The 12,519-nt window shown below is 46.0% G+C and overlaps 1 protein-coding gene across 3 annotated transcripts in view; it reads left to right on the top strand.

Moving 5' to 3' along the window:
* Window positions 1-12,519, top strand: part of WDFY3 (WD repeat and FYVE domain containing 3) — a 1,200,521-nt gene that overhangs the window by 330,296 nt on the left and 857,706 nt on the right. For all 3 annotated transcript variants that reach the window (XM_069236246.1, XM_069236255.1, XM_069236264.1), the window contains exon 5: window positions 8,483-8,606. In XM_069236246.1, coding sequence (XP_069092347.1) covers window positions 8,483-8,606 — 124 coding nt within the window. The remainder of the gene's footprint in view (window positions 1-8,482; window positions 8,607-12,519) is intronic.

A 12,519-nucleotide genomic window follows, 5' to 3' on the forward strand; every position in this document is an offset into this window, starting at 1 on the left:
CAGGGAACACGAGAGGGCGCGGATGGCGTCTGCCTCCCAGCTCACGGTGAGATGCCTCCATATTGGTAAAGCCAGTAGATCTTTTCTACATGCTGTCCTCCCAGCTAGCACCAAAGCCTCGCAGCCGCGTTTATGGGAGGGCTGATGCATTACTTGGAAAGATTATACAGGCGAAGTAAGGGTTTGCTTTTACAGACTTAAAGTAACACACTTGGAGGCCCGGCAGAGTCTCTTTTGACACACAGCAGAGTGGAAGCACAGCCTCTGGTGTGGCAATGCAAAGTTTGTTGCCAGTCCGGCAGCTTCTCCTTTGGCAGAGACATTAACATGGAAAAACAACCCCTGGTTGAGGATATGTTCAGCTTCTTTTGTGGCACGTACAATAAGGAAGCACAGACTTCGCTGTGTGTTTATAGAGCGCACCTTGGGTTTGGTAGTTTCCCCTGTGACAGAACTATTAACGTGGAAAACAGCTAACGATGTGGGTATACACTGTTTGTCACAGGTCTGGCCACTTCCCTGTGGCGCACAAATTAGCTTAAGCACAGACTGTTTATGGATATGTCCAGTTTACCACAGGCGTGGCATCTTTACCCCTGGCAGATGCGTTAACAGGGAAGCAAAGCTTCTTCAGTGGGTATATGAATTTTGTATTGGGACTGGCTGTGGTGCAACCATTAATATTTGGAAGCAAAGCCTCTGGTGCGGTTCTGTACAGTAGACGCAGTTTACAGTATCGGGTCCTCCCTTTTTGCTTAAAGATCCATTATGCTTTAGTTTGTTGTAAGGATCACTGTGTCATGCCATAGTTGCACTTTAAAGTGGCAGACGGAAGAAGCCCTCAAATAAAATTCCCCAGCATGGTTCATCATTTTTAACTCTGCTGAGCACCTTTTTGGCTATTTGGGGTAGTTTGTGCTTAGGCCTTCATAACTTTTGGTCCACGTAAGCTATCCACACCAAATGTGCGTCCTTTTTTTCCCCCAACATCCTAGGGATTCGAAAGGTACCCAGAGTATGTGGGTTCCCGTGGAGGAGACCAAGAAATTGGTCAAAATATAGCTACAATTTCTGTTTTTTTCTTTTTTCAGAAAAATGAGAAAAAAGGGCTGCAGAAGAAAGCATGTGTTTTTTTCCCCCTGAAAATGGCATCAACAAAGGGTTTGCGGTGCTAAAATCACCATCTTCCCAGCTTTCAGGAACAGGCAGACTTGAATCAGAAAACCACATTTTTCAACACAATTTGGCATTTTACTGGGACATACCCCATTCTCACAATTTTTTATGGTTTCAGCCTCCTTCCAGTTAGTGACAAAAATGGGTGTGAAACCAATGCTGGATCTCAGACGGCTAAACATTTCTGAAAAATAGAAAAAAATCTGAATCTTGCAGCAGGCAGGTCGCTCCTCTCGCCACCGCCCTGCGCTACCTCCACGCTGCTGGTTGCCCTGCTGATTGGTTTTTAGCCTCTTGGGCTTCGTTCTGTTTTTTTCTTATTTTTTCTTTTCCAATAACCCTGCCCTGCCTCCCTCCCCCCCACCTCCTCTCCCTCGCCTTTCCCACTGCTGACCCCCGCTGCCCCACCCCCCAGCCTTCCTATTCGCCCATTCCTCCCTCTTCCCAGCTGCCACACCCTCCCACTTTCCCTCTTATGGAAGCCGTGGCACGGACGCGCCACTGGCGTGCCTGGCAAGCCCGTCTGCGCCCGTCCGCGCCTGGACTGCGCCCACTCCCCCTGGCCCACAAGGCCCCCACGCCTCCCCTTGCCACTACACTTCCAGCGATCTCCACGCCCTCAATCCAGGACGCCCCTCCACCACCTGCTCCTGTCCTCCCCAAAGAACACCAAAGGACCTGTCTCCTGTCAAGCCTGCCGCTTCACCTGCACCATTAAAGCACCACAACAGACCTGCTGACAACCACCTCAGCTGCCTCCTACTCAACACCCGTTCCATCCACAAACACGCAGTTGAACTCTGGGACCTACTGACCTCGACCTCGCTGGACTTCGCCTTCCTAACCGAAACCTGGACACACTCGGCCTCTGAACCCGCCATAGCCATCCCTGAAGGCTACAAAATAACCAGAAGAGACTGCACCAACAAACCAGGAGGAGGAATCGCCATAGTCCACAAAAGCACCATCGGAGTCTCGACCAGCACCCATGACACCCTCAACCTCGCCGAGCATCTCCACTTCAGAATCCACATCAACGCCAACAACACCCTCAAAGGAACTCTGATCTATAGACCCCCAGGCCCCCGCTCTCATTTCTGCGAAGCCATCGCCGAGATCGTCAGCACCAACGCCCTCGACTCCACAGAATACATCCTCCTCGGCGATCTGAACTTTCACCTAGAAAACAACAACAACGTCAACACCACCAAACCTACTGGACAACCTCGCCAATGTCGGCCTCAGACAACTCGTAAGCTCACCCACCCACTCTGCAGGCCACACACTTGACCCAGTCTTCTCAGCCAGCAACCACATCTATATCAGCCACACCACAGAACTCAGCTGGACAGACCACCAATGCATCCACTTCTCCTACCAGAAGCCAGTCACCCACCACCACCGCACACAACCCCCCTTACGCAACTGGAGAAAGATATCGACGGATCAACTGATTTCCACACTCGCCCAGGACCCACCCCCGAGACCACGGACCCCAACACAGCCACCACCAACCTGAACCGCTGGATAGAGGACTGCGCCAACACACTCGCACTGCTAAAAAAAAAAAAAAAACACCCGCCACAGAATCAAGGCCAGATGGTTCACCCCAGACCTACAGGAATCCAAACGGCTATGCCGCAGACTGGAAAAAACCTGGCACCGAGAATCTACCAACTCCAACCACATCGCATTCAAGGATGCCATACGCAAACATCACCAACTGATCCGCACCACCAAAAGGACCCACTTCAAAAACCGCATTGACACCAGCGCTCACAACAGTAAAGAGCTCTTCGGCATAATCAAAGAGCTCTCCGCTCCCAAGACTTGCTCCAACGAACCCCCGCCATCACAGGAGTTCTGCAACTCACTCGCAACCTGCTTCCGGCGAAAGATAGAAGAAATCCACAACAGCTTCAACCCCCAGACCCACCAGCTGACTACAAACACCCACAAACCCAATCCCCCAAGCGACATCCACCTCCTCCACACCTGGACCCCCGTCAACAATGAAGACACCCCAACACCATGGCCTCTTCAATAATGCAAATATCATCATCGCGCCCCACCTCTGCACCACCATCAACAGCTCCTTCAAGTCAGCCACCTTCCCGGAAAGCTGGAAGCATGCAGAAGTCCACGCCCTGCTGAAAAAACCCAAGGCAGACCCAGACGACCCGAAGAACTACCAACCAATCTCCCTCCTCCCGTTCCTAGCCAAAGTAATTGAAAAAATCGTGAACAGCCAACTATCCCGATTCCTGGAAGACAGCAAGGCACTCGACACCTCCCAATCCGGATTCCGCAAGCACCACAGCTCCGAGACTGCACTCATCGCTGCCACAGACGACATCAGGATCATGCTCGACGAAGGAGAAACAGCAGCACTCCTCCTCCTGGACCTCTCCGCAGCCTTCAACACGGTTTGTCATCACACTCTCTGCACACGCCTCCATAATGCCAGAATCCACGACAAAGCACTCAACTGGATCTCATCATTTCTTTCAGGCAGATCCCAGAGAGTCCGCCTTCCACCATTCATATCAGAAGCCTCCAGTATCATCTGCGGCGTCCCCCAAGGCTCATCTCTCAGCCCCACGCTTTTCAACATGTACATGGCCCCACTCGCCAACATCACACGAACACACCACATCAAGATAATTTCCTACGCAGACGACACTCAGCTAATCCTCTCTCTCACAAAAGACCCTACAGCTGCAAACAACAACCTCCACAACGGACTCCAAGCCATCGCCAGCTGGATGGAAGCAAGCCGCCTCAAATTAAACACAGACAAGACAGAGATCCTCATCTTTGGAGCAAACCCCTCAGCATGGAACGACTCCTGGTGGCCCACCTCCCTATGATCCGCACCACCACCCACGCACGCAACCTGGGATTCATCCTGGATGACTCAGCAGGTCAACGCCATCTCCTCTTCTTGCTACAACACCCTCCGCATGCTCCGAAAAATCTTCAAGTGGATTCCAGTCGAAACCAGGAAAACTGTCACCCACGCCCTGGTCAGCAGCCGACTGGACTACCGAAGCACCCTATATGCAGGAACAACAACGAAACTCCAAACAAAGCTGCAAAGAATCCAGAACGCATCCGCCCGACTCATTCTGGACGTCCCACGCCCGCCACCACATCACCCCCCACCTCAGAGACTTACACTGGCTACCAATACCAAAAAGGATCACCTTCAAACTCCTCGTTCACACACACAAGGCCCTCCCCAACACAGGCCCAACCTACCTCAACGAAAGACTCACCTTCCACACCCCCACCCGCAACCTTCGCTCCGCCAGCCTTGCCCTCGCCTCCGTTCCCCGCATCCGCCGCACCACCGCCAGAGGAAGATCCTTCTCCCACCTGGCCGCCAAGACCTTGAACTCCCTACCGCTCTACCTTCGCCAGACCCAAGACCTCTTAACTTTCAGGAAACACCTAAAGACATGGCTATAGGACCAGTAGCTTGCCCCCCCAGCGCCTTGATACCCCAACGGGTGATTAGTGCGCTTTATAAATCTTATGATTTGATTGATTGAATTCAGCAAAGGGTCATTTGTGTAGATCCTTCAAGGTTTTCCTACAGAAACTAACAGCTGAAATAAAAAATATTGAAATTGAAATGAAAAAAAGAGCTATTTCTGTCTGTTTTCTTCTATAACTTTTTCCATCTGTGGCAGATTTTTGAACAAGCAATATACCATTACATCTGCTGGACTCTTTTGGTTGTGTGGATATATAGGGCTTGTGGGTTCATCAAGAATCCTAGGTACCCAGAACCATTAAATGAGCTGCACCTTGCAATGGGTTTTCATTGTATACCGGGTATATAGCAATTCATTTGGTGAAATATAAAGAGGAAAGATAGATATTAAGGACACCTTTGTACTTCCAAAATGGGCACAAGATAAGGTGTTGAGAAGCAGTGGTTATTTGCACATCTCTGAATTCTGGGGTCCCCATACTAGCATGTGCATTACAAGGCATTTCTCAAATAGACTTCGATTTACAGACTGTCTTAGATTTGGAAGGAAAACATATAGAGAAAGACAAGGGGTAATAACACTTGTTCTACTATTCTGTGTTCCCCAAGTCTCCCGATAAAAATGGTACCTCACTTGTGTGGGTAGGCCTAGTGCCCGCTAAAGGAAGCGCAACATGGACACATTACATTTTTACATTGAAATCTGACTTGTTTTTTGGAAAGTGCCTCGCTGTGGATTTTGGTCTCTAGCTGAGCAGGCACCTAGGGAAACCTACCAAACCTGTGCATTTTTTAAAACTAGACACCCAGGGGAATCCAGGATTCGGTGACTCGTGGGGCTCCCACCAGTTCTGTTACCATGAATCCTTTGCAAACCTCAAATGTTGGCAAAAAAACACTTTTCCCTCAGATTTCGGTGCTGCAAAGTTCTGGAATCTGAGAGGAGCCACAAATGTCATTCCACCCAGCATTCCCCCAAGTCTCGCGATAAAAATGGTACCTCACTTGTGTGGGTAGGCCTAATGCCCGCAACAAGAAATGCCCTAAAACTTAACGCGGACACATCACGTTTTCCCAAAGAAAACTTATCTGTTTTTTGCAAAGTTCCTAGCTGTGGATTTTGGCCTCTAGCTCAGCTGGCACCTTGGGAAACTTAGCAAACCTATACATTTTTTTAAACTAGACACCTAGGGGAATTCAGAATGGGGTGACTTGTGGGGCTCTCACCGGGTTCTGTTACCCAGAATCCTTTGCAAACCTCAAAATTTGGCAACAGAAAAAACACTTTTCCCTCCCATTTCAGTGACGGAAAGTTTTAAAGTCTGAGAAGAGCCACAAATTTCCTTCCACCCAGCGTTCCCCACAAATCTCCCGATAAAAATGGCACCTCACTTGTGCCTGCCAAAGGAAATGCCCCAAAACACTATGTGGACACATCAAAAATCTTGTGGATTTTTCTACATGGCAGCGTCCCAAAGTCCAAAAAGTGAAACCCTCACCATTCCAAGTGGGACGGTTTTGAGAGTTAGACAAGCTCTCATGGCCCAAATGTAAAACACAAAATAATCAAATGTCCTCTTGCTTGCCGTGGGATAAGATGTTTTAGTGTGGGGGTTGGAGGGAGCTGAAAGAATGTTACCCCCTTCAGTTGGGTTGGGGGCATAACCATGCCCATACTGGTTGGTAGCCACCACCCCACAATTTTTTTTTTACATTCCCTGGTATCTAGTAGGTTTTCTGCCCACTGGGGAGTGAATCAGGGTTAATTGCCCCATCTGCCCACTGGTGGGCAGAACAACTTTGGCCCCATTTATTTGGGTGGGGGTATACCATGGGGTGGCCTTACCCACACCTTCTTTAAAAAAAAAAAAAAAAAAAAAACTTCCCTGGTCTCTGGTGTGCTTTCTGCCCCCCTTGGAGGCAGATGGGCCTTCCAAAAAATAAGCCTGAGGGTTTCAGGGGGAGGCAGATATGGCCAACAGTAATGTGCCCCCATGGGGAGTGACCCTTGCCCAAACAAAAGACAAACATACACACACACACACACACACACACACACACCAATCCCTGGTGCCTAAGTAGTTTCTGCCCTCCCTGAGGCAGATTGGCCTACTAAAAATAGGCCAATCTGCCCCCAAGGGGGGCAGAAATGGCCTAAAGTAAATTTGCCCCCTCCCCACCCCACCCCACCCAGGGGAGCGACCCTTGCCTAATGGGTTGCTCCCCTTGCGTGAAATTGGTGCAAAAAAAACCAATCCCTGGTGCCTAGTGGTTTCTGCCCTCCTTGGGGGCTGATCGGCCTAATACAAATAGGCAGATCTGCCCCCTAGGGGGTCAGAAATGGCCTAAAATAAAATTGCCCCCCAGTGGAGCGACCCTTGCCTAAGGTGTTGCTCCCCATGTGTTAAAAAAAAAAATCCATGGTGCCTGGTGGTTTCTGTCCACCTTGGGGGCAGGTCGGCCTAATTAAAATAGGCAGATGGGGGCAGAAATGGGCTAAAAAAAAATAAGCTTCATCCCCCTCCCTCCAGGGCCGCTCTCCTTATTCATTAATATATATATATATATATATATATATATATCTCCCTGGTGTCTAGTGGTTTCTGCCCCCCCCCCCTAAAATAAAATAGGCTGAAATGGCCTAAAAACAATTTGCCTCCACAGGAGCGACCTTTGCCTAAGGGGTCGCCCCCCACACAAAAAAACAAAAAAAAATTATCCCTGGTGTCTAGTGGGTTCAGCCCTCCCACCATGCGATTGTATGCTGACATCATCAGATATCACTGGGGGGAGGGGGGAGTTGTAGATGGGGCAGGGGTGGAAGGGGAAGCTATTTCCCCTTCCATCGTGGCCCTTGGGGGGAGCGCTAGTGCTTCCCCCGAGGGCCAGTACAAGGACGTAATGGTTATGTCCGTGGCACCTCCGTGCCGCACCATCGGATGTAACCAGTACGTCCTTGGTGCCCAAGGGGTTAAAGAAACACAAGAAACCAGAGCCAAGCTTTATTGGTCTGCCTATAATAGTCCCTTATACATTTAAAGGCAACCCCCGAAAAGGAGATGGAGGTGTACATCTAAGCATCCAGTAGCATTAGAAAATAGATGAATACTGTACTGGCTTGAACCTAGAGGTGATTGACAAATTCTCAAGCCAATGGCTGAAAGAAGATGGTTGAAGAAGGCCAGTTGTATATTGGGGTGGACCCAAAGCCAACTCTGTTTTTATTGTAAACTGTAGGTCTGCTTACAGCTATGCTGTTAAAATTCAGACTTAAAAACTGCTTCAGCTGCAAAGATTATTTGAGACAAAAATTGAACAAAATCCAACCATTCCTCCCAAACAAATTTCTACGACTTAAAATGATGCCTTCATTCATTGAATGTTACTTTATACTCTTTCAGACTCTTAAGTGAGAGCCCTCATACTCCCATATTCTACTTATACAAAGTTAATGAACGTTCCCTATTGTTACTTACTGTGCACTGTTTTGATACGTATTTCATTATTACACATCGTTTATATGCTGTTATTTATCACATTTAAAATCTAACCTGCATTTGCTTAAGGAATGTTGGCAAAACCTGTTGATCCTCTAGTACCATCTTATTGTATATCCCAGGCCACTGTGGAAGGTCTGTCGTCATGTTGAGTACTCTGTCATGTGATAGGTCACGGTTCATCCACAGAAATACATTTATTTATGTTTACCTCCAGCAGTAAACCAATATAAAAAGTACTTTCAGTATTAAAATAGTAAAGTAACTCAGTATCTCAACTCTCAGTGACACACTTTCTTTTTTTTTTCAGGTGTTTGGAAGTGCCCCACCCAGCATGATGTCAGAAAAATTTCCTGACCTCCTACAGTTTACCACACAAGTTTCTCGATTGATGGTAGCAGAAATTCGACGGAGGGCATCAAATAAATCTACAGGTATAAAAAGTTTGGTGATAAAACAGCGGTTTTGTGACCATCGGTGCAAATAAGAGTATTGTGTTGGCATAAAAATGTCCACCTCTGCTCTGATGATGTGTTGGTGCCCGATAATTATTTTTTTTAGCTGTCCATGCAGAGGAAAACAAATTAAGAATTTTGGACAAACATCTAACTCACAGGACTCCAATAGTCTGATAGGTTCAGTTTCTGTCCTTTATCAGAAAATTACCTTTTGTTGATCCTGCACTGTCCACAGGCTACATGGAGCCTTCTGCAGGCCAACATTCTTGACTAACTTTAAGGATTGTAATTGGAAATTCTTAGGAACGCCCCTCAACAATTTCCTCATTCATTCACTGTGGCACTGGTGAGTATATCCTTAATGCCAACAGCATCTCTAGCTATCTGCCTTTCTAAGCAGGCTAAGTAGCTTCTCACTTCAAGCCAGTACCCACTTTAGCATCCCACTGGAATGACTGGGACATGACATACTAAATTATAAGGAAGTGTCTTAAGATCTGGCAGACAGGCCTGAACTCATTTAACAATTAACTGTTATCCTAGTCTAAAATATCTACATTGTTGTATATATCACCATTTCAATTTGAGCATATGAGCCTTACACGAGATTTTTGAGATCACTGTCCTGCACTTCTTTTTGTCTAAAATAAATCTTAGTGCTCGTACTGTTTGTCTTTTGCAAAGCCATGTTGCTGCTTATCCTGTGCCCAACTCCTATGAAATAGACTAGTTCTCCAAAAGCGTATCTTTATGTATTTTGTACCATTTGTGAGAAATTGATTCCACCCATGTATTCCCCTTGGGTTTTTCACATGTTAGACTACCTAGTTTATGGGCCTCTGCCTTGAATTAGTTTTGCTTTCTAAATTGCACGCTTTGTAAGCTTTTTTGGGCTGGGAGTGCCAACCCCCAGTGCCTCCTTTTAGATCAGGTCTGCTGCTGCACAGCTAGGTTAAGAGGCTCTAGGCTTGTTGCATGTGAACCTATATGAATACATGTATGCACACGTGCAGGCTGGGCTTGCTGTGCCCAGCATCTGCACACAGATAGCTTGATGCTCAATGGACCCCTCAGAGATTGGTTCTAACCTGAGCATGCCTTATAATTTGAGAGGGCAATAATAATGACAGTATGTACATCTGTAGTGATTGCTGAAAACTGTGTGCTTCACTGTATCCTACATATGGGTGGAATCTGCATCAAACTACAGTTTCACTATTGTGGGGCCTAGATACTAGTGCATTGATCATATGGTAAAAATGAATCTGAGTGCAGGTCCATTGCCCTTTTTGTCATATCTACACTCCTTTTGGCATTTGAGGTTTGGGAAGTCTCCCACTCCACTGCTATTCAATCCCAGTCCTTTGTTCTTCCTCCCTAGTTGAGTTAATTACTATGCTGCCCAGCTGGAGGATCAAAGGGGAGGAGAATATCATGGTCTTAGAATTCAAGGTTCACTAAGTGTGTTAGTATGTAAGGAGGGTGTCATCATACGTATTTCCACCTGCCATCAGATGAATATTCGTAAATGAAAGCATATCATTCAGTAGTGTGAAGTAATTTTACTTTTATAAGTAAAAGCACTGACTGCTTAATGATTTATTCTGTGTTTGTTGAGTATCTGCGGACTGGGGTACTGACCCACACCACCTCCCCTGAATAGGCCTTGGACTGCTGTAATTCACTACCCTGAGAGAGTCAAATGTTACAACATGGTACTTTGTTCCCAGTTGAGTGAAGGATGCAAACGTATTACTTGTGAAGGACCCATATCCTTCGCATCAAATAACCCACTTTCATACACCATTCCTTAGCATTGTCAGCATCATTGTGGTTGACTAACAGCTCTACATCTGTTTTTCCTCTGAGAAGTACATAAGGCCTAGTTATTCAAGAAGTTTGGCTTTCATAAAATGTAATAATGGCTGTTCTCCTGATCCATGTGTAATAAATGTTTAATTTGTGCTGCCTACCCCTATTGTGCCTGCTTAAAAACAGGGAGAGAAGAGATGGAGAGGAGATGGGGTTTGCGCCTCTTCAGCTCACAAAAGATCTCTCACTGTTGAGTACCAATAATGTCATTACAATTTCAAAGTGCTGACCAGGGGTCTTGCAAGTACCTAATCTATTAAAAAAACAAGGCCAGGTTTTTGCTATTACTGCCTTCACAGTTTGGTAAAAGAAAAAAAAAGTTACATTTTTCCCTCATTTGAGGAGATTGTAGAGAAGAGCTCAAGGCCATCTGAAACACACAAAGGGCTGGAGCTTGCTGACGTTTTACATTTTATTTAGTTATTTTATTTAAAAAGAAGTACAAGGCAGACAGAAGGCCTGATAACGACCTTGGCGGATGGGATGCTTTGTCAGAAACTTGACGGATATCCTGTCTGCCATATTACAAGCTCCATTTTATTTTATGGAACTTGTAAAATGGTGGGCAGGATATCTGTCCCGTTTGTGACGGAGTATCCCTTCCGCCAAGGTCGTAATCAGGCCCATAGACTCTGCGTCAATTACCAACTGTATGTCAACTGAAATCTACAATAAAAAAGTACTAAACAGTATGAGAAGTCACACAAGCGGGAAACGTGTTGAAAAAAAGAAAATGAAACGTACGAGAGGTGAAATAGTAAACAATGACAGAAAACGGCAACCTTATACCAGAGACAACAGGGTTAAGGCAAGGAAGAAGAAGGCTGCGCACATGGAGACGCACGCCCACAAACACGAATAAAGCAACATTTCTGTCTGCAACCTGCAAACAAAAGGTAGAACATTGTAATGCAGACAACCCACCTAGAAATGTAGACAGCCAGGAACCACGAAATGCACTAGTGCATCTGGAGTGAGTTCCAATGAATGGGGAAGACAATCCACCAAATGCAACTCGGGTAATGCGTGAAAGTATACAGAAAATTGATGGATAGTGTGCTTGAATTAATATCAGCCACTGGTAATTACTTGGGTCCGCATGCCCGTCCATCACTTTGGGCTGGACTTTTCCCATTAGAGCAGGGTCAACATTGATTTGTATATAGTTTGGTCCAAACAGAGGTGGCAAGGTGTGCAAAATAACTTTGGATCGGGATGCAACCTGAGTAATTACCAGTGGCCTATATCAATTTAAGCATTCCATCCATCACTTTTTGTATGCATTAGGGTAAAACGTTAAGCATTTGACACAACCTGTTTTCATATCTGTTGGTGCATAGCTTCACTTTTCTAGCTCATTTGAGCTGCATTATCCAATTTTGAAAACTGACCCCAGTACTACTAACTATGAAACCTGAACATTTCACCCATTTTGAGCCAAAAATAATGATATTATTTCTCTCTGGAAACTGGTTTTTAGAGGCCAATCACAATTGATATTGAAACTGTCAAAATCAGGAATGTACAATTAAAACAGTTAGTTAGTACATTCGGATGAATAATAATCCTGCCGATTTTACCACCTCGTTACATTTAGTTTGAAGTACCATTCTGTGATAGTCCTCTGAAAACAGGACATTGGTTTAAAGGCATTAAACTAATTGTGCTGTAAGAGCTCGTTTCGTGGATCTCAAGTAAATTGTTCCCCCTCAAAGACAATTACAATTTTCTTTTTTCTGTTTATTATATTCTGTTGCAATGTTGCTCTGCTATTCCCTGCATAGTCACCAGTCACTCTTTTTTGTTACGCACTTCCTTTGCTGTTTGTCGCAACTCTCTACATTATTATTCTCATTGTTTGACCTCTTCCAACTTGTACATCTTTGCGTTTTATGTTGTTGAGTTTTTAAAACGCCAAGAAAAGAGTGATAGAACGATAACGATCCATTTCCCCTCCCCACTCGCCTCCCTCGAGCCTTCTTCTGACTGCACTCGGTCAGAAAAGACTACTTGAGCA

The sequence above is a fragment of the Pleurodeles waltl genome, chromosome 1_2 (genome assembly GCF_031143425.1).
Source record: "Pleurodeles waltl isolate 20211129_DDA chromosome 1_2, aPleWal1.hap1.20221129, whole genome shotgun sequence".
Taxonomy (NCBI): domain Eukaryota; kingdom Metazoa; phylum Chordata; class Amphibia; order Caudata; family Salamandridae; genus Pleurodeles; species Pleurodeles waltl.